The following is a 23,008-nucleotide window of genomic DNA, read 5'->3' as shown; positions in this document are numbered from 1 at the left end:
GCCACTAAGTTGCCGTAATAAGAAGAGTTTGTGACAAAATATGGGCCGTGGGCTATTAAAAGGTGTTCATGATGCAGTTTTATTTATATCATAATATTACGAATATGTTGCAGCAGGTTCGCTATGGATTGTCACAAAAATATTTACCAATCAATACCTTTCGGCTGTAAAATCGATAATATTATGTCACATTGTTTTAATGCAAATATTCCTTCCCCAGGCTGTATATACGTAATGTCACTGGGGAGACTGAGACAACTGTGCTATTGTTAAAGCTTGTCAATAAAATTGTTGCCTATTGGTTATAACGCCACCGTTTAAAATAGTTTTTTTACACAGTGACATGCACTGGTTGTGTATGGGTCCATCATTTTGCAACCAACCTTCTCCCGGGGGTGTGGACCTAACTTTGACAACTTGATCTAAACAAATATTAGAGTCAGCCCATAAAATAGAAAGACAGGGCTGGAAATGCAGTTTTAAAGTATTCAGACTCTTCCAGCATGACAACTGAAAGCCATATTTTGTCAGCTTGCGTCACAATTCTGGTACTCCTGTCCTGTAGTCTGGCGTTTCTCCCGAAATCGAAAATTTTCTTGGAGAATAATGAATACACCGGGATCTTGATAGCCATAGACGAAAATGTACGAGAAGACGCTGCACTGATAGAAAACCTCAAGGTGCGCTGATACATTTTATACATTTACAAAATTCAATGTCTGTACTATGAACGGTCAAACTATACCAACTATTAGGGAGAATTTGAGCTGCATTTTTGTTGTTGTATCAACCTGGTCTTAAGTCTGACACAGAGTATAAAACAGTCATTTCTGGTTCACCATGATCACTACCGCATATTTAGTCGCCATTGGAACGGCTCTACAATTGATCTGCTGTTGCTACGACAACATACTGCCATGTTGCCAACGCAACCGATTAGCAGTAAAGCAGTGAACAATACCACAATATGATCACACTACGTGGCTGCTCAAATGCGTGCATTATACAGCAGGGTGTGTTTTGCAATTGTACGATGCCATAGAAGCAAAATGGTACGCAACTAGAGTGGGTTAAATGTGACTTTATCAGGGAATTGAATAGATATTTTGCCATGTTGTGACCAGCTCCATTACCCACATAAGAGATCTACAGCCTGTATTTTAATGGTTACATAGAGGTCTTTCTGACAATAGCGGTGGCCGAGATTCGTGCGACAAATTTTTCTACTGCAAACAAAATACGGTTTATAAAACTTTTGTGTCATTTACTAACTATCAAAGCCTGCCGTCGCATTTCACGAAAAAATCGCCCTTCGATCTAGCGTGGTAAGATGATGTGATTTTTTCGCTCTTCCAAAATGACACCACTACTCTAGGAAATAGCAAGCTGGCTAAAATAATAGCAGTGACCTGTCCCAACACAAGTTGAGGCTCAATATATGTCCAATTTCCACATCTTCACCGTAACGAACCTTGAACTACATTTAAGGTAGAATGAGATTCGGGGACACATATTCAAATTCTCAAATTTTACCAACCCTTTTTTTCTGTACACTAATTGAAAATGTGAGGACTGTCTGGTAAAGGAAGTTTTCATCACTTTGTTTTTGTAGACATCGAAATTTATTTCCCCCGAATAAAGGGATGGAGCAATTTTGAATTTCAAATATCCCGCAAATTTAAAGTAATTTGCCAAAGTTTCCAACGTATCAAAATTTGGATGGTGATCCCCAAGTTTTACCTTTTAATTTTAAAGAAAAGATTTCCATAAGGCATGTGCATGTTTGGGCAAACATTTAAGTCTTTCTTAAGAGTCACGGTCGCACACTACCTTAAATAGATTTTGCGAAATACACTTTGTCATTAAAATTTTGGTACATTCTTGTTCTTCTTTTGGCTCAAATATTTATGTTGAATGAATTGTACTATTGTTAATATTTGAATTAGATATTTTATTAAGAGACCCCTACTTACTTTATACTTTGATAAACAACTTTACTTTTCATTTGCTCCGTAGATATCTTCCATTTCTACATTTTAGTCTTGAATACTCCGTCAGATTCTTTCGTTTTGCTTCAGCCTGTCAACTTTCCCTTTGGCCTTTCATTTTTGCTGCTGTATCAGACGAATGGAGTTTAGCTGTTTTAAGCAGAAAATGTCACTCAGTTAATTTTGATGTGAACTTAGTACATAATGAAGGATAGGGGCTAATCAATGGCAATGATTTTCATTACAGCTGTTGACTCGGGAGGGCTTCGTCTCCGTCTGCAAGGTCAAACGTTTATTCTAACAATAGTTTCTTATACGGTCTGTACACGACTCATGGACGCCTTATCGCGCGTTCTTAGTAGTTTAAGTAGACCATTACTACTGATACAGGCAGGAACAAATGGTCTATGCATGCCCCTCTACGTCTACTGTCCTGTCCCCAATTTCCGGCTTAGCTCATGCCTAAATGTGGAACCGCCACAAACGTACGGCACGTACATACGCATAGGTGACATGTCACTGCGGTACTGTCCGAGTTGTTAAGAATAGGCAATAGTTTCTGTAGCCTTGGGTTGCTACGTATAAGCTATGCTTCATGCGATTTATAGCAGGTGCAGCGGTTAGCTTTATTTGATTTTAGTGAGGTCAGAACAGAAGCGCAAACAACGCAAAGTACACTAAAATGAAACCACGGCACTTTGCGTTTGGCTGGTCTATGTAATGACTCTGCACAGTTTGACGTCTGCGGACCTACAAAATTAAAGCCCTAGCTTGCAAGATCTTTCAGCTCTCTTGATCACCCTATTGAAATTTGCCAATCTTAAAGCCATGAGTGACGTACGGACCCTGAAAATGGAACGTACACTTGATCGCTCGGAATAACTTTATATTATCAGTAGACCCCGAGGAGAGTAACCGTGGTTAATAGTTATGTGTACATACAGCAAATATAATGGTGGTCGAACAGAAGCAGAACTAAAATGTCCTTGGCCCCACACTCCCTTTTATACGGCTGGGACGTACCATCATATTGTATTGTGAAGTTGATATTTGATATTTAATATTTGATATTTGTACTTTTATTATTTATAACGCTCTGCTTTTCAACACCGAGCACTGTAATTTTCAACGAGGACATTTGTACACTTCGATATATATATATATATATATATATATATATATATATATATATATATATATATATATGACGACAAAAGCTAATTTATTGATCGACGGCTAATTTGTGTAATGCCGTGTGTTTTTTAATGTCACATTACATCATGAAAATTATGGTAGACATTGATTTCGTCGGAATGTGCTCCACATAGGATATATTCATCGATGCTTCGGGTACCCTCTACAAGGCTACGCAACAGCGGGCTTTCTTCAAGGAAATCACCATTTTGCTGCCAAGCACCTGGAGCTCAAACTTAGCAAGCGGCACAGCTACCACAGAGATGTTTGCGGCCGCCAACATCATTGTAACGAAACACGAGAACGTCGGGAGAGAAACGCCGTACACCAATCAGTTTGGTTCTTGTGGAGAAGAAGCTGAGTATATACACCTGACAGACAAGTTTATTCTTGACAAACAATGGACTACGTACAAGTACGGTGAACCAGGTAGAGAATCTTTGGAATTTTACCATATAGTGCCAAACATTGTATTCTCAGAGTCTTTGTACATACAATTTGTGCAAATGTTATTTAGTTGCGACAGCTTCTTCAACTCCATGATTTTTCGCAAATCCAAAATATGTTTGCTGCCATCAAATTGGCTTTAAGGTTGTAGACATTGATCGAAGACTTGTCAAAAGTCTGTCACTGTGAACAAAACGATTGTTTAAATGCTATATGTAGAGCTATCGCGACTTTGGTAAAACTGCACTCCATACTAGCACAGATATACGCGTTTATGCAACTCGGTGAAGATGGCGTTGGATCAATATATAGCGGTCGTCCCGGCTAATCATACATTTGATATGAACAGTATAACTAATGCCAGATAAGATGACCTTATCTTACAAAACCAAGGCCTACAGACGCGAACAATTCTACTCTTGCCGCCACAACTTCGAAACAGGCCAAGGAAAGTTTAGTCAAATGTCTCTATTAGTGTAACGTCTTTTTGGGATAAATAAGTTATGTCTTGTTAACCTTCGACATCAGACTGTGACGTGTACGGACATGATAATTCGACGCCGTAACTTGTGGGGATTGGCAGGCCCCCTTGAAATTTTCCACAATGTCGATCAGTAAATTTATGTAAATTACCCAAATTCTAGCTAAGCTAGGTTCGCCCCCTGGCAATTCGGTGAGGCTGCGCCCTGGAATCAGAATATTTTAAGAACGTCTGCGTCATGATGAAGAATTACGTCTGTTTGCGAATCTTGCATCGGGTTTGCAACCTCTCTGCAGTGTATACGGTCACTTGACATTATTGGAATTACAAAAGGGTGAAAGAAATGACAACGTTTAAAATTTACATTTTATCCCTACTTGTTATGACCTTATTTCTTTAAAAATCATACAATAACGAAAATGATAGTTATAAAAATAGCATATTTTCGATTGGATTCGAACTAACACCCAGTAATCTCAGGCTAGCGAAGATATCACAGTCAAAAGCTCTTGGCCAAATCCCCACCCTTAAAAAGAGTGGTTCAATAACCGAGCTAAGTTGTTACATTTTTTTCTGACTGTGACCCCTTCACAGGCTGTAGAGTTAATGAAGCACTCGCACTCACATACTCGCCATCACACATCGTACACAAACTTTATCAGAGCAATGAATACATCGCTTTAGTGGGCGAAAGTGACTCTTCCGATTAGTTATCACACAATTTCCCCCGTCCATATTTCTTTTTTTAAAAAGAATGAAAATAAAAATTTTCATCGCATGGTTAAATCACATTGACAAATAGCATACGAACAAAACTGTAAACTTGATACTTTCCATTAGTGTGACCCAGTCGACGTTTTTCGCCTTGTCCAGGATTTCTCAACCTTTTAAATAATAAACTATTTCACATATCCCCGATTGTGATAATGAAAGAAGGACACAGTTTGTATAACATCATGACCACAACTTATTCATCTATTGAATGCCAGTCCTACTTTGAATACAAATAGGTTCCACTGTCACCAGCAGTGTCTTACCTGATTCTATGCCCAGTGGTGAAGACCATCGGTCTAAAGTGTCATCCACACATTTTGCCGGCTCAGCGTCCATACCTTCTATAAATTAATTGTTCGTATCTAAAGAAAAACGGTGGTGTATGACTTTCATTTGTCCATTAAGGATACTATAATTTGGAACTTGATTATTTATTTACTTGGACAGTAATTGAATTTCCTTTACAAATCAAAGTTGACACCGGCAATACATGTCTTCAGAGCCGGTAATGGTAAAATATTACACACTGGTATGAATTGATTTTAAAGGTCATAGAGTTTTATGTTAAATTTAGGGATAATGCACACATTACGTACATATTTGCAGAATCGTCAGCTTCAAAGTACATAAGTTTATTTCTAATGACAAAACAGTGGGCTGCTTATTAAGGATCAGTCAACGAGACGTCTTTTTAATGTCTTATATTTTTCAGAAAAGGTTATCGTACATGAATGGGGACATCTGAGGTGGGGTTTGTTGATGAGTACGCCACCAACGACAACGAACACTTTTACTTGAACGAAACGGGACAGGTAGAGCAAACGGGATGTTCAAGATTCATATTGGGAAAGGAGTACGATTCTAGGACAGGGGAACAATGTAGCTTGAATTCAAAGAATCGCGTACTACCGGACCAGCACTGCAGATTTTATCCACAGCTTGAGAATAACCAAGCAACAGGGTCTTACATGCATATGAGTTTCCTGAGCTCTGTAAGTGTTCGAACGGGTTAATCCACAGTATGGCTATAACATTTATTCGTGACATCAATTATGTTGACATGTTATATGATATAATATATTATTCAAGTTTCTTAACTACTGCATTGATCTTTTCCGATGATCGTGGAAGAAATTAGTTAATGAACAATAAGATATTTCGAGTTTTTTGACCATTAGAACATTGGAGGGCCGGTTTAATATATTACAAGCTTCCGGTGTCGATATAAAAATGTTTACCTTTCCGAGAAATCTACTTTATTTCTTTCTTATTTGGACCATTATCCCTAAGTAATGAGTAAAAATACATAAAACAAATTAACAGTTAGTATGGCTATAGCTGTATGTTTTTTTGTAATTCCGATTCAAACCATCACAACACGATCGACCGACAGTGCCTTGAAATAAAACGTCCCGAAAAGGTTGTCTTTGACGTCTGCCGTTGACGATAAATATTGTAAAATCTGCGTCGTGTGTCATGTACATGTAGGAACCCAGGATGGTTTAACTCTAAGACCCTGTTTTCCCTTCAAGGTCGTTGAATTCTGTCACAGCGACGTCACTGGTGATCCATTGTCCCTTCACAATGCCATGGCTCCTAGCCAACAGAACATACAGTGTTCATACAGGAGTGCCTGGGACGTAATGCTGGAGTCAGAAGATTTCAAGAATGACCACAATCCAGCCCGGCAAGTGACTGACACCACGCCGACTTTCCGTGTGGTCAAGTCGGCTTCACTTCGAATCGTCCTGGTACTGGACGTCTCGGGAAGCATGAATGACGTAGGTTTCGAATTTCAAGAAAGACTATTGCACACTGCCGTTTAAGGTCAAAATTCAGGTTTATCACTCGATAACTACATACATTATATGAGGTGGAAAGAACTTATACAATGTTTTAGAAATAGTGATGAAATTAGTATTCCCTTCGTCGTTCGACATAACTGGAGTACACTGGGCCCACAATGAACAATTTAAAACATCAAAATAATCCCAGGGTTTTCTTTTTATCAACGCACTATCTTTTTTCGGGAGGGAGAGTACAAAGCCCAAACCTTTACAGCGAGTTCTCATAGCTTATCCTTGCCAGATCATTTTCGAAACCTTTTGTATGCATATTTTAAATTTTAAAACCTTTAAATATTTTAAACACTAAGTCAATATATTATTTTGAATATTTTACAGTGCAGCTTTCGCTTTGGTTTCTATTGCAAAGCGAGCAAAATTCTTCAGTTTCGAGTGATCTTATTGGAAATATTGGGTACTCAAAATAAGTATGCAAGCGCAGTCTTTGTAATCCAGTATCTTTGATAATAAACGTGAATTTCCTTGTACATTTAATGTGGTGTCAATGTCAAAATTAGCATTTGTCTAACTTTGTCAATATATTAAAAGTACGACAAAAGTACCCCATGTCATAGAGGATACTTTTGATAAAGATTGTAAAGGGAAAGAGTATTTAAGAAATTAGAATGCCTCCTTGCTTACTTTTATCTACCTAAACTTACAGAACAACCGTATCAGTATATTGAACCAAGGGACAAGAAAATACATCCGGGCCACTGTGCCTGATGGAAACTCAGTTGGAATCGTCAGTTTCTCGTCAAGTGCAACGATAACGTCCTATCTGAAAGAATTGAAGACACTTCAGGATCGCGAAGACTTGGCAAATCTGCTGCCGACGACAGCTAGTGGTGGAACTTGCATTGGTTGTGGATTGCGAAGTGGTATAGAGGTGACAGTGTGTTCGAAAAATATATCAAAATCGAATTGCGGTCACTTCAAAATTAGATAGTTTAATCAGAATTAGATTTGAATAAAAAATATTTAATCGGAAACTAAACAACACGATCATGCTTTGGCAAATTTTTGGTTCATCTTTAAATTTAGTATTATTTTCAATGGCCAATTAATTCAAGATAAGATCTTCAAATAGAGTTTGAAAGAACATTCAAGCTAGGAAACAATGTACATTATCATTCGTGCGGTTAGAAACATAAGTGGAAACGTTGTTCTTGAAGACAGCGAATGCTCCCATTGCTAATATGTATTGTTATATTTCAAAGGTTCTTGAGAATGGAGGAAATAATGCTCGCGGAGGGATAATTCTGTTGATCACTGATGGCCAGGAGAGTAGTTCTTATCCTCGTATTATTGATATGAAGCCAACTTTGATTGGCAAAGGTGTCGGTGTTGACACAGTGGCATTTGGAACTTTAGCTGATGAGAAATTGCAAAGTCTGTCTGACGATACCGGTGGACTGTCCTTTCTCCACGGAGAGGGTGAGAGTTCCACCGGACTCAACGACGCTCTGACGGCTACCATCACTTCTAGGATATGGGGAAGCTCAAATGTACCATTTGAAGTGAGTTGATATGATATCTCCACCTGGTGACATTTGCCTGAGTTTTTACTGTTTCAGTCTTAAAATATGACATCATTTTTTAAGATCATGATCTCACAAAGCGTCTTTCTATCATAGCTATAGAAATATGGGCTCAGGTTAGTCTTTTTGAGGGTGGAAGTAACGTCCTAAGTAAAGTTGCCATCCCAAAGAAAAAGAAATTACCTCTCAAAACAAAGAATTCTCGATTAAATAAAGAATTATTCGTGTATACATTTGTCAGAAACATGATTTGGAAACTCTTCATTGAATTTTTTAAAAGTCAATGCTTAACTTTACGGAGTTGGGACAAAGTAAACTTTTCCGATTTAGGCTTGCTTAATTTTTGTTGTTGTTGTGTAATGAAATAGAATGTGACATAAACAGATATCTTGTTTTTGAAAGTATACATGTTGGCGGTTTGACCTTCTTTATTCACGAGATAACTGTGTTGTGGTGCCAGCTTAAACAGTTAAAGACCTATTTGGAAACTTGGATGATCATGACTTTTTTCCCTTTCTTCTATGAAGTTGCACAGTGAGAAGCGGGAAATTCCTGCAGCGGGCAATTTAATTGGTTCCATCATCATAGACTCTACCATCGGGAGACACACGAAGTTTTTCTTCCTGTGGTCCACTTCACTGATATCTGTTGTCCTTCGCAGACCGGAAGGGACGGCTATTGATGCCTCTGCACCCGAGTACAAGAGTGACGACGGGGCGAAGACAGTGTCAATTGAGATCTCTGGCATCGCAGAGGTACGATTTTGAATCTTGAAGATCGCTTAGTATATACGCAATGCTACCAATTTGAAAGATTGGAGATATACTCTTGAGTGAATACCACAAAAAAGCTACCATGTGGATCAAACTTTAACCTACATTGTCCGAGAATATAAGTATACGTAATATGCCCGTTTTTTGCTCACGTGAGCATATGTCGCAGCGATGTCTGTCTGTGTGTCTGTGTGTCTGTGTGTCTGTCTGTTGGTCCGATATCTCATAAAAAGCTGATCAGATCAGAATCAAATCTGGTACATATATTCAGTTGGCAAATGGCAAGAACTGATTAGTTTTTGGTTGGTGTGGCTTGCATACTTTTTGCTCATTTGCATAATTAATGATTTTAGAAAAAACGGATATACATTAAAAACGACTACACACAATTTGATGAGATTTGCTACAAATGTTGATCACACCAAGATATATCAGCAGTGGGAACCATTAAGGGGTGACATGAAAAATAGTTGCTAATTTGCATATTTAATGAACTTTCCTAATTAGGGATATATGTCTGATTTGACTCGATCAAAATTGACCAAACTTGGTATGTATATTAAAGATACTATTATTTAACATTATTGAAAGTCATTAAGCGTTTTAACTTTAGCCAATTCCTAATTTGCACATTTAATGAACTTTGCTAATTAGGGATATATATTTGAATTGACTGGACCTACGTTGATGAAACTTGCTACATGTATTTGGAGCTACTATGATACAACATTTTTGAAAGTCTTTAAGCATTTTTACTTCAGCCAATTCCGAATTTGCATATTTAATAAACTTTCCCAATTAGGGATATATATCTGAATTACCTTGATTGTAGTTGTTGAAACTTGCTATATACATCAAAGATACTGTGATATAACATTATTGAAAGTCAAAAGACATTTTTACGTCAGCCAATTCCTAATTTGCATATTAAATGAATTTTCATAATTAGGGATATCTATCTGAATTGACTTGATCAAAATTGATGAAACTTGCTATGTACATTAAAGACACTATAATACAATATTATTGAAAGTCATTAAGCATTTTCTCTTCAGCCAATTCCTAATTTGCATATTTAATGAACTTTCCTAATTAGAGATATATATCTGAATTGACTTGACCAAAGTTGACAAAACTTGCTACATATATTGCAGATACCATGATACAACATTATTGACAATCATAAGGCACTTTTAATTAAGTCAATTCCTAATTTACATATTTAATGAACTTTGCTTATTAGGGATATATACTGGGATTTACTTGATCAAAGTTGGCAAAACATGCTATGTACATTGATGATTATACCTGGTTAAAACAATATCGAAATTCATTTCACATTTTCATGTCAGCTAATTTATAATTTGCATATCTAATGAGCTTTCACAGCTCGGCATATATGGCTTGAAGGACTTGGCCAACGGTAATTACACTTGCTATATAAAATGGTGATACAATGACAGCAGTCAAAGAACTTTAATATTTTTATTTCAGCTAATTACATATTTGTATACTTCATGACCTTTTAGAATTAATCGGCGGTGATTATTGTTCATTATGTTGATCATAATACTTTCAGTGAAGTTGCAAACATGTAGCAAAGGTTCAAATTTACACATAACTGCAATATATAATGAAACACGTGAGCATTTTCAGTTCATATCTGGTTCAATGCTGACAACAATTAAAGCCGATTCAACAATCAATATACAGTAGGCTGGAGAGCCAACATGCAATTTATCGCATGTAAAAATGAAACATGCGAAGAATAAAGGACAGAAATGATGTGTTTTGAATAAAATTATAAATATCACATATTTTCGGGAGGTTACTAATAGGGTGAATATTTGAAGAATGTGTGTCGTAAATTCAGTTCCAAACTCGAATTCCAATACTGTCGATCGGAATTCAGTAACCATGATTCATTGATTTGAAAATGTCAATCAGCTAGGGGCAAACTTTAAAGTATACAAAATATCTCAATCTTTTCCCAGCCTGGGATATGGCTGTATGAACTTTCTGGTAGTCAACAGCAGGTCGAAACATTGGTAAAGTCCGTCGCAAGGTACAACACACAGCCCATTGTCGTCTCGACAACGACCAGCAAATCATTGGTCACGGAACTGCCAGCAATGACCAACATTTACGTGCAAGTTAAAATGGGCTACTCACCAGTATTCAAAGCCAATGTTACTGCAACAGTAGAAAGGCCATCAACATACCAAGCCGTGGATGTTCGACTTCTCGATAATGGAGCGGTAGGGCATGTCTCTTCTAAAGAAATAATAGATGCGAGCGAGTTGCCTTATTGTCTGTAATTGAAACTACCGTCCCTGACTTTGATTGCAAATTAGAACATTTGATCACTGACGATGCACTTTTGCATTTCGTGTTCAAGAGACTCCTTAAAGTAGAAATTTTTGATTAAAGGTATGTCAACTTTAGAATCTCTGTTGTTTCGTTCAATTGTCAAATCTACGACATTTCTGAGGAACTTGTCAGCGTTATTAATTTTTGGACCACCAGGAGTTGACGTCAGTAAGGACGATGGAGTTTATTCCGGCGTGTTTATGGACTTTGTGACAGCTACTTGTCCTGATTGCCGTTACAACATCAAAGTGACTGCAGAGGAAACCAGCTGGGGCGCTGAAGTGCCTGTTATAGGCAATTCCAATAGCAGAGTCTTACCGATCATGCGACCGAGTGAGTTAATCTTTGCGAATTCTGTGACAATCTCAATTCCCTATTACTGATTGAATTTTGTTTGTGGTTTGTTAGCTTTTCTGTTAACTTTCATGTTGTCAATTTACTCAGCCGAAGATAATATTTTAGGTTGACGAAGGTCATCATTATGACAACAAAACTGCATACACCACATGTGATGGGCAGACTACTTATCCGAATTCTCACTGTAACGAGAGGTGGCGCTGCATCGAGACTATAGACGCCTGGTATTTCCTGACTGCTGGAAGTTAGAAAACATAAAAAAAAACAAAAAACATTTCTTGTGTCACTAGTTCTGTTTAAGTACAAATGGATTTCAAGGAGAGACAACAACATGGAATTATTGTATTTAAATTACCTTCAATGATCATATCTTTTAGTACACTTCGTTGAGTTTTCAATCTTTTGTTTATATCATTTTACGCCAAGTCTGTCATTTACGCTGTATCAACATCGAAGGAAATATTTTGTTCGAATAAGGACCCGATTTAAATTTTTTAGATAAAACACCATGTTTTAGGGCTACTAACTCAGAATATACATTTAAACTCTCAGCGGACCCAATTGACGAGAGAATCAACCTAACGCAACTAATAGGTCGTTTTAAAAGAGTGGTGTCTGGTGGCGTGATTCAGGCACCTCTGACCATACCCCATGGTGACCTCTTTCCTCCATCCCGAATCACCGACCTGAGGGTGATAGGTACATCGTATGACGAGCAAACTGTCGCATTGGAGTGGACAGCACCCGGAAATGACCTGGATCGAGGAACAGGTAGGCCCGTGATAAAATGAACATGATTCTGGTGCAAACAAGTTGAAAGCGTAACAGTACTGTAAGAAAAAGTGAATCTATTTGGTGGCACGTTGGAGCGATGAGACGGCCAGACAAAGCTACAGTACTGCACACTTACATTTAGGTCGACCATTTATCCCAGGACGGGTGCATCAGCTGATGAGAAGCATGCCATTCTTAAAACGTAGAGAGTAGATTTTGCTTCTGCCGTCTATATTAAAATCGATAATTGCAGCTTTCCTTCTTTTCGCAAGAATGTAGTAATGCTTTAACCTTGAAAATAGGTTGAATTCTATTAAATAAATCTGCATGTTTTGCTTACTCTAAGGGAAAGCATGTCACCTCTGAACAAGAGATGAAGTAATTGGACACAGTCAGCTGGCATTTCATATGAGTCACCAGCAACTTATTAGGGACTGCCGTTTGAGTAACAGTCGGAATTAAACAGTGATACAAATAACTATAAAGCCATTTTCTCTTTGCTCTTACGTGATGCTGGAATGCGAAAACTGTTATCATCATTTTCAACAAACTACTCTAAAGATCTGACAGTCCATCTCGTTATAATCATAGACAATAACTTTATTAATAATGTGGCAATCTAGAGCCTCTCTTCGTATCGGACTATCATCTTGTGAAATTTTCACTTATTAAAGTTTTCAAGACAAGAATCTGACCTTTTTAAGATTACAATTTTCTAATGGTATTAAGCTCAGAACCCCGTAAATAATATATTTTCGGAAACGCCTAGATATATGGTAACATTTTTATTACCATAGTGTCACCATTGTTTACATAACTACCACGTGACAGGTAATTTGCATAATATTTGAGAAATCTATTTCCCTTATATTTTGTATGTTTTGGTTCCATGCTTTGACATATAAGGCTGAAATTTGTGTGAGTGTAAGCTGTCAGGAGGATCTTTCAAAAAGTGTCTCAGAATTTTTTAAACCTCCTGAAACAATTTTTATGCCAGAAAAACTTCTAGAGCGGTGAATTTTATCCTAAAATTGTGCCCAAAAAGCAAGATATAATCTGAGACACACTTTGCAAGAGCGTTGTGACAGCTTGGCATTCCAGAAAGTTTGAGTAAGATATTTTGATGAACTTAACATAGGGAAAACAGATTTTTGAAAGGTTATGCAAATTACCTATCACGTGATAGTTATGTAAACAATGGTAACACTGTTGTTACCAAAATGTTACCCTGTCTCTAGGCTTTTAGAAAATGTGTAATTTACGGGGGTTTTGAGCTTATTAACCACCAGAGAATTGTTAGATTATAAAGGTCAATTTCTTGTCTTGAAACCCTAAAGCTGTCAATCTACAAATTTCTTCCAGTTTCGGGCCTAAAGCTGAGAAAGAAAAGAAAGCTTGCTTTCTGCATTCAAAAAGTGTGTTTTATTCAACTTGCCCGAATAATCAAACAGGAAATTAACCTTTCTAGGAATGCTCAGAAGATTCCTCGATGTTAAGAAAACATCTGTAGATCGCAAACTCATCTTCCAAACAATATTTTTGATGTCAGTTGTTAATATTGGGTGTATTGTTTTCTACGTTAATGTTGATGGCGCAGACGGGTATATCGAGCATTATTTCTAATGTTTCCAAACAATTTGCACACAAGGCCGCGTTTACAGCTGTCTAGTCCGAGTATCGGCCATCATCTTAACGAAATACACGGTCTGTTTTAATGATAGATCTTTCTGTCGTTCAACTTTCATTTTTCAGCTGATGAATATGATCTTAAGTACAGCAAGAACTTCAGTGTACTGTACAAAACCTTCATGAATGGTACGGAGCTAACCAACTCTAACCTCACGGCCGGAAATTTGTCATCACCGCAGCCCTTCGGTGAAACAGAAACGGTGATAGTCCAGATTCCGGACCACGACGAAAACGCTACGTTATTTTTCTCAGTCAGAGCTCGGGACGCAGCCGGTAACGTTGGGCAGCCGTCGAACATCGTCTCCATCACTGTTGAACTTGGTCGTTACCCGGATGATGTAGTTACAACGACGGAATTCCCATCAAGAATGTCTTCTGTTCTCCGAGTCTCCTCGGCCGTACCGCAAGAGGGCTTACCGAGTAGGGCCGTGTCGACGTCATTGGTGGTTGGCTGTTCATTGGCCGGTGTGGCAGTAGTCGCTGTCCTGATAACATCATTGATTATCATTAAATACAAGTCATCGAAAAAGAGAAAGATACACAACCTTGATGCTGACTAATATGTTACCGTAAAAGAGAAAGATACACAACTTTGATGCTGACTAATATGTTACCAGTTAAAAATATACAAGTTTGTGTCAATTAGCAACTATCAAACACATAATCTAGTGAGACCTGTAGCTTATTTAGTTTAGATTCTCAACAAAGAAAAGTAGCAAATACTCACGTGTATCATTAGCATTGACGATAACAATAGATAAACTGAAATCCAACTATATGACGAACGAGATGTAATATAATTGCTGGCTTATAGCATTAAGGGTGTGATATCGTGATCGAAAAATGATCGAAACCATCCTTAGGTTACCCCAAGTTTGAGTAGATAGGAAAAGAAGGAACCTATCACAACTCGATATGATCATCCAGAGTACATAACCAAGAAAAACGGGTTATCATTGCTAAAATAGTTATTTGAATTCTGTATGGGAATAAAGACATCGAATGATTGTCATAAATGATTTACTACTTGTATCGCGAGAAGACTAACATATAGTAGCAACAAAATTTGGGAAAATAAACAAATTTAAATATTGTTACCACTGGGATAGGCCGTTTACTTCTTTTCTATAGTGTATTGAAGTTGCTTAGTATTGCCATTGGTGTCAGATGTTCGACAATGTGAACATGCCACTCTTGGGCAAGGGATATTTTAAGGAAAGCGACGACTGTGTTTTGAATCGTTAATCGTTTATGCTACCTAAAAATAAAGTATACTTTGAACTTACCGTGTTATGAATAACATTTCTATTAGCTTTCTTTGCGCTAGACTTAGATCTTAAATTTATATTTACCATATAAAAAGCAATAGGAAAATTATGAAATGATGTCAACGTTAAAGACGTTTGATAATCGTAGCTTGTTTCGCTGTGCTGAACGCTATGGGTTGGCGATCTTACACGTACAGAAATGAGTAATCACATATGAACCTGTGACCTCAATAACATAGAGATACCACAGGGATCATGGCGGCCATTTTGAATCTCAAATATCGGTTTAACAATGGATAATTCCGAGTACCAAATTTTGCATGGTAACCCCCCCCCCCAATTTTTATTTTGATCTTGAAAGAGAATGGTTTATCGTTCGTGTGATGAAAGTTTAAGCAAAAGTATAAAAAATATTTCTTTCATTTTTGAGAGGAAATTTCAATGTATGTATATATATATATATATATATATATATATATATATATATATATATATATATACATATATATGTATGCATGTATACATGTATGCGTGTGTTTTTGTGTGTTTGTTTGTGTCAAGTGTGTGTATTTCTGTGCGAGTAATATTGTTTAATTTGTTTTAAGCACTTTATTACACTGCAAATTCTTCTGGCTTGAAATATAACCACTTGGTTTGTATGTGGCTTGCGGGTGAACCAGTTTGAAATATTTCGGTTTGCCCGCAATCCACTAAGATTTTTTGGTTTGCAGTCACGCCACCACAAAGAGTATGAATGGCATGTATTCATACCAATACATGGGTGGCTTATTATCAAGCCCGTCATGGCATAAATTTAAGCCGAATGGCTTCTTTTTAAGCCTTTCATAGTCTATTCTCATTGGTTTAAATTTGAGCCACTGGCATCGTTGGTTTGCTTATATACCGACAAATTCATTGGCTCATCTTTAAACCAACCACAAGTGGCAACTTTGTGAGTATGGTTTAAGTTTAAACCATCCATGCACTTGAAATTAATCGGCCTGTTTTCAAGCCATTGTCATGACAGTCACGGGTTAATATCTAAACCAGAATCGTACATCACGTCACTACATTGATAACAGCGAGGACGGTGCGCATCAATGCCTGCATTCAGTGCGACAGATTGATTAGCTTTAATTTTGTCGTACTGTACAATTTTGAACATAAGATATGAACTTGCTTCAAGTATGCGGGTACATAAATATCAAAACAATAATTTGAAGGAATTAATTGACAATACTGAAATAGTGTTGATCGCAAATGACGTCATTTTTCTTTCATTAACATGCAAAAATAAATGTTGGGCCTATAGGTCGGATTGTCTGCATTTCCCGCGAGAACAACGAAAGTAAAAACCACAATAATTTATGGCTCATGACGTGCCAAAAATATGCAAGCCAGATCACCGCTGATGATAATTTAGAGCGTTACGTATACGTGTGTCCACGCGTGGCGTGTTTCAATAAAGTTAACGGTCGCGGTCATTACGTAACCTTTGACCCACGGTTCACCCTTTGTAACATTACGCTTTATATAGTTCAATTTTACACAATGATTCCCCGAGTCAATGTGAACTTCGTTATAGATATTATATCACCGTGACATATGTAAGAATTATTGTACTTGCTGATTGATCGTACTCTTAAAGTGACCGCTGGCTAGTGGAATCCTCACCCCTTCACTTCAAAGGGAGTGGCGTATGAATTCCTCTGTCTGCGCACCAAGCCACAGCCGAGATGCAGTGCAGCTGAGACAGTACTCTACGCAGTCTACGATCGTCCAACCTTTCCGAAGTCCTTTCCGAACTACGGCAGTCCCCGTCAGTTACTTCCAAAATTTCCCATATAACAGTCGACAGCAATGGCTTCCATCACCGACGAAATATGACTTTGGAAGAACATGTTATGTACAGCGAAACTACATGTATTTGTGTTCATTCGTTCAACCATGCATCGAGTCACTCGATGGAGCACAGTCCCGCTAGATCTGTGCATGGAGGTAGAAAGAAAGAACCGACGTCTTTGGAATTTGAGGCAAGTAAGCTTTATTCCGTGTTATATTCCGTGTAAGATGTGAAAGTCATTAATTTAAACCGGGCTTGAATTTGTTCAAACACTTCGATCGCGTTCCGAAAACATTTCTGGGAGCCGCCATTCAACTTCCGGTACAGGCGGCTCAGTGAAACACGGATGCCCTACGCTCAGTCAATGTTTATGCATGGATGTAAAAAAAAATTACATCCATGGTTTATGGAACGCGATCGACATGTTTGAACAAATTCCAAACCCCATAAACGACAAGGTTAGTGTTGTGTAGTGTTTGTCTTCAGTAGTGATAAATCGTACGACCAAATTCAGCAATTATGTAGCATTTCACATCAACACGCCTCGTCCAGTGGGATGTGCTTATTTCATGTATGTGGTGGAACTCTACACGGCCGTCGGCATTGTAGTGCTACTGGTGAGTGAGGTCGCAAAAACCAAAACTCCCCAACCGCCTCACCGTAGCGCTTCAAATTTTGCAGCTAGTGCATATATTCATATCAATGATGATTGCCAAGGATGTAACAAATGGGCCTGATGTGTGTGTGTCCCTTTTATACGGTGTTTGTATGGCTGACTTGCCATGGTGTAGATGCAGGTATCCTCATACCATTCTTTCAATAACAAAACTAGACTGTTTCATGAATGATATTTCTTGGTTATGTTGATAATAACCTCGACCTGGCAACTTAGATGATTTAATACAGACAAACATACCTCACAAATCATTTGTCCAAAATGACGTAATGGTTGATTCTGTTATTCAAGGCAACTTTATGTTTCCACAGCTTGATTTTAACTTGGGTCCTTCAACGTCATTGTTTACACAAATCCTGTGAGCCATCTTGTCATTCAAGACAGGTACATACTAAAGTGATTCATTTCCAGCAAATAACTTCACGTACAAATGTTGACCATTGACTTCCACTTACTGGTAATAGATACTTATTTGTTTCTTTTTCAACAGATGGTCCAGGGCATGATATACTTGATACAGAAAATGCCTTCAGCTCCACAAATTAACAATGGATTCTCTGAGCACAATGTGGAAACAGAATGAAGACTCTGCCCTCAGATATGGTGGAACTCAGAAAGTAAATATAAAAGGTGATCAAATATCGTTGTGTGCAGCGATAATAATCATGTTAGGCGTGAATGTTCCTCATATTTCCACATATTACTCTAACAATGTGGGTTTTGTTCAAATTTCAGCTGTTATTACATATCTGTGACATATCTTTGTCGTAGTCACACAACATACATGATAAGCATTACACTTATTATTGTAATTTAAGGTTGTTCACAAAATTCTGGGATTTATGTCCGAGTACATAGTGCAGCGGAGGTATTGTCCTCAATGCTACGCCTCTCGGACAATGCTAAAGCGTACGATGTACAAGGACATAAATCTCGGTATTTTGTGAATAGCATTATTATTATACACCTTTTTTGGTCCAATTTTTCCGCAAAAAAGTCAAAGTGTTTTTGGATGCCCGTCACATACTTCACCAGGCGATTGCAAGCAAACTGAGAACACATTCAGCGTGTCAACTAAACTCAAACCTGCGCAGCACAGTGTACATGATAGAAATTGTAGGTCAGCAGCATAATTTAACTCTAATTCACAGGGTTTTGATTCACCACTAGTAACGTTGTGAAGTACTGAATGTTTAGAAGTATACTTTTTGTTAAAAATTTAAAATCATCTCTCCTTTTTCCCTGCACTGACGTAAAGGTTTTTTGAGGGCAAATGTCAAATAGCGTCCAATGACACAAATGTTATTGTACTGCGCCGCAAAGTTATTTGACTCTGCATCCTCTGATACTGAAACTTACTGTACAACGAAACTCAATAGGTTACAGAAGCAGGTGTATAATAATCAATCACATGAGGGGAGGCACTTGCATGCACCTAGTTTATGATATTGAATCTTAGTCTGATGTATAGAAGTAGAATAGAATTGACATAATTTACCATTTTCCTGATTGTTAAACAGGCATCAAACTTCTCGGTTCTCAAGAGTGTCTTTTGTGGAAAAACTGCAGTTGGACAAATGGTTACGGTTTTGACGTAAGTATTGCTTGTTGAAAAATTTGTTACCATAATTCTGTGTAAATTAGTAAAGGCACATTGGCTGTAAATTTTAGCAATTTTGAATCTTCATTGTTGTGTGTACAAACTGCAGTTTTGATAGCTATATAACAGTCTCATGAATACCAATATTCTGCTTGACAGTGTACTGTGTACATGTTTAACAAACCATTGTTGTTGTTGACAAATGAGTTCTATATAGCCTTTGCGCCTGTTGCCAGGGGCATGGAACTATGGGAAAATACTAAACGGAAGTGTGGTAAAACATATGACGACTTCTATACTTTAACACAGAACGGTGCAATTTTCGAGCGGAAAAAGTGAGTGAAATATGAAATGCATATTTATGCTACAACAAGAAAACACCTAATGGTGCATGGGACTAGCTCTGGTAAGTGTTCATGTGCATTGTTTAGCTCCGTATTATTTTATAACTGTAGATATCGGCGATTTTCAGCCTGCGATGCGGCCAAGTTGTAGACTCGATACGAGAGTGGGTGACGCAAACTGTGTCACATGGCCCTGCTGACAGTAGCGCCGGTATGATGACTGCGCTTCTCGAACCTAAGGGACCCGTAGTAGCTCAGCGGAAACAAATTTACGTGAATGTTCAATTTTTTTCAAATATTTCAAAAATAAAAACACAGCAATGAAAACATAAGTCAACAAAGTATGAATTCGTTAAAATTTTGAATTTTTACCCATAATTCTGAAGATTTTGACATACTGACCATGTTACGCCGTCATACATTGTACATAGTGAAATGAAAGTCTACAACTCGCCCGCTTCGCGTGCCAAAAATCACCGATATCTACAGTTATAAAATATTACCTTGCTAAACAATGCACACAAACACTTACCTAAGCTAGTCCAATGCACCACTAGGTGTTTTCTTGTTGTAGCATAAATATTCACTTCGTATTTCACTTTTTTTCACTCGAAAATTGCACCTTTCCATGTTAAAGTATAGTCGTGTATGTTTTACCGCACGTCCGGTTAGTATTTTCCCATAGTTCTATGTCCCCTCAGGACAGGCACAAAGGGTGTATTCCAGACTTAAATTTGATTTTCAACAGTAACAATGCTAAATATGCACATATGAACTGGGTTGATAATGTATGTTTGACACTCATCATGCCTTAAGAAGTAGAACAAGAAACTGCAGTTTTTTTGCACAAAATAAAATTACTTGGAAATTGCTAAAAGTTACAGCTGATTGAGCTTTCAACATGCTGGATTTGATTACTGTCAGATTCAGTGCATGGACATTGTGTAACACTACACTTGAAAATTCATACAACCCTGTTACTTTCAGAGGGCTGGTTCAGGGATGTACACACAGCTGTACCAGCCCTGAGAAGCAACAGAGACTACCAGCTATTAAAATAATATCCCCAGTATAGCATAGTCAGAAAATAACTAGCACAGCTGAATTTACATCCATGTACCTAGTGTGTGAACAGTCCAGTACAATTGTTCTGCTTATCAACTGCAGTTTCCCATTCAAGTCATTGAAGCATGATGAAATCCCCAATGTTTAGCTACTCAATATAGTATGTACATGTAGCATTGTTATTGTTGAAAATTTCATTTAGGGCCGTACAAGACTTCATTAGCCAATTATAAAAATGATCAAATATACAGGCTATAAAACTTGGCATTTTAGTATGCTGTGGAAAGTAGACAAAAATTGTAGTTGATTAACAGTACTGAAATACTGAAGAAGTAGACAAAAGTTACAGTTAATGGAGCCTCATTTACTTATTTCAAACTACATACATGTGAAGTATATCATCAATGATGAGGGTTGCATAGCCAGAGTGATAAAATGCTTTCTCAAAGGTCTACTAACTTCTTTGCAAGTCTCAAAAGGACATTGCACTGTGACTCTGATATATCTTGTCTTGTAATAATCATTTTGATATTCTTGAATTGAAATTCATTATCGTGAAATTCACTCCGTAGTTTCACACACTTTTTGCCAGTGCACTGTTGCAGCAAGCCTATGACATTGACAGTAACTTGTAAGAGCTATCTTTGTCATACTGAGAGACTTGCCCTGAGCAGTCATGTCAGATTATTGATGCACCAAGAAAGACTTGAAAATTGTGTTCCTGCAGTCAAATATGTGTTTAAGAACATGACTGTTATATACTTGTACAAATTCCCTAAACATACCAGTTTCTAGGCCTTGCCCTCATTGTACAAGTAGCTGGGCACTGAGTGTTTTACCAGGAGCTCATCTTGGACCGCAGAGTTTGAATGTTTGCATCTTTTATATTGCAGGATGCTGGAAACTCACATTCTGTGGACGAGATGCAAAGCAGCAGCCCTGTTTAGGTGTGCTCGTCTATAAAGGAGGAAACAGTTTGTGTTGTTTCTTGAAGGTGTTATATTCTGCAGCATGGAAAGAGACAATGTTGTGCTAGGTTTGCTTAGTTATGTAGGGTTTCAAACTTTGATTACATCAGATGTGTGAAAGGAACATTTCAATTTGTAGAGTACTTCTGGCTTGACAAAGCTGGGATGAGAAGTAAATGGGCTGACAATTATGAGTGGTCTGCAGTGTACAGGGGATTTCCCAGTGAAACAGCTAGCAATTTTGCATCAGATGCATTAAATTATGTTATCAGTATGATTTTACAAGTAGCATTCATAAGAATGTCATTTTTAGTATTCCCTTGTAAGTATTAGATTCAATTATGTTGCAACAAAGACTGTTTCATTTCTTGTAAATTGCAATAAATGTTAGTCTGAAATTCATTTTGATGATTATTGTTGTTTTTTTAATGTAGCTTGCAGGATTTCTAACTATTTCAGCTGTTGTTTGTGTTTCAGATATTTTACAGTCCTGCTTTGTGTAGCTCCATCACATAGAGGACCCAATAGGCCATTCCATGGGATGATAATCCTCCTCTGTGTCTACAAAATTTGAAGACATCCAATTTAAATTTGAAGGATGGTCAGAAATAATTATCCCTCCCCCCCCCCCCCCCCCCCGAAATATGGCTAATATTGAACTGGTTTGTCAGCAAGCCCTACAAAAAGCCATAGATTGGCATGCCTGCAAGCCAGCTTGTAATGGCTTGTTGGTAAACCAGAGGAATCCTTACAGTGGTTTGCCTGTAAACCAGAATTAGTCAGAAATTGGTTTGTTTGTAAGCCACATTGCAGTAATATGGCTTATCTTCAAACCAGATGGAACCAGAATTGGCTTACTATTGATCCATGGAAGTGTGGTATTGGTTAAAAATAAGCTACTGTTCAGCATTATCTGGTATATGGGCAAGCCACAGTATCTTAAACATGGCTTGCTAGCAAGCCTAGTTCATATAATAGTGGATTGCCTGTAAACCATTCTTTAGTACTAACT

At 37.7% G+C, this 23,008-nt stretch overlaps 2 protein-coding genes and 1 long non-coding RNA gene across 4 annotated transcripts; all 3 read left to right on the top strand.

The window, feature by feature from the left end:
* The first annotated feature begins 287 nt into the window (after positions 1–287).
* On the top strand, positions 288–11,366 carry LOC139134722 (calcium-activated chloride channel regulator 3A-1-like). Its single transcript, XM_070701694.1, has 8 exons — positions 288–680; positions 3,317–3,611; positions 5,597–5,876; positions 6,417–6,665; positions 7,393–7,617; positions 7,949–8,248; positions 8,797–9,024; positions 11,037–11,366. Exons 3-8 carry the CDS (start codon positions 5,616–5,618, stop codon positions 11,358–11,360), a joined length of 1,587 nt encoding a protein of 528 aa, XP_070557795.1. The 5' UTR covers positions 288–680; positions 3,317–3,611; positions 5,597–5,615; the 3' UTR covers positions 11,361–11,366.
* A 108-nt stretch (positions 11,367–11,474) lies between these two features.
* LOC139136030 (calcium-activated chloride channel regulator 4A-like) lies at positions 11,475–15,122 on the top strand. Its single transcript, XM_070703849.1, has 3 exons — positions 11,475–11,745; positions 12,322–12,540; positions 14,296–15,122. The coding sequence occupies exons 1-3, from the start codon at positions 11,475–11,477 to the stop codon at positions 14,790–14,792; spliced, it is 987 nt and encodes a 328-aa protein (XP_070559950.1). The 3' UTR covers positions 14,793–15,122.
* A 1,920-nt stretch (positions 15,123–17,042) lies between these two features.
* LOC139134721 (uncharacterized) lies at positions 17,043–22,398 on the top strand. Of its 2 annotated transcripts, XR_011552854.1 has the most exons (4): positions 17,224–17,533; positions 18,510–18,649; positions 19,540–19,613; positions 21,922–22,398. It is a non-coding gene; the product is annotated as an uncharacterized lncRNA (long non-coding RNA). The 2 variants fall into 2 exon arrangements; XR_011552853.1 differs by having other exon boundaries at positions 17,043–17,533; positions 18,510–19,613.
* The last annotated feature ends 610 nt before the right edge of the window (positions 22,399–23,008 follow it).

Source organism: Ptychodera flava, chromosome 6 (genome assembly GCF_041260155.1).
Source record: "Ptychodera flava strain L36383 chromosome 6, AS_Pfla_20210202, whole genome shotgun sequence".
In the NCBI taxonomy this organism is placed as follows: Eukaryota; Metazoa; Hemichordata; class Enteropneusta; family Ptychoderidae; genus Ptychodera; species Ptychodera flava.
The sequence above is the reverse complement of the archived record's forward strand: the minus strand, read 5'-3'. Positions and strand labels throughout refer to the sequence as shown.

What these genes read in the sequence shown, in the direction of transcription:
- LOC139134722 (XM_070701694.1), top strand. Translation starts at nt 5,616, where the DNA reads ATGGGGACATCTGAGGTGGGGTTTGTTGATGAGTACGCCACCAACGAC. An exon ending in ATATGAGTTTCCTGAGCTCT is followed by an intron (nt 5,877 to 6,416) that starts GTAAGTGTTCGA and finishes TTTCCCTTCAAG; the next exon opens with GTCGTTGAATTCTGTCACAG. An exon ending in AGATCTCTGGCATCGCAGAG is followed by an intron (nt 9,025 to 11,036) that starts GTACGATTTTGA and finishes ATCTTTTCCCAG; the next exon opens with CCTGGGATATGGCTGTATGA.
- LOC139136030 (XM_070703849.1), top strand. Translation starts at nt 11,475, where the DNA reads ATGTCAACTTTAGAATCTCTGTTGTTTCGTTCAATTGTCAAATCTACG. An exon ending in CTTACCGATCATGCGACCGA is followed by an intron (nt 11,746 to 12,321) that starts GTGAGTTAATCT and finishes TTAAACTCTCAG; the next exon opens with CGGACCCAATTGACGAGAGA. An exon ending in TGACCTGGATCGAGGAACAG is followed by an intron (nt 12,541 to 14,295) that starts GTAGGCCCGTGA and finishes TTCATTTTTCAG; the next exon opens with CTGATGAATATGATCTTAAG.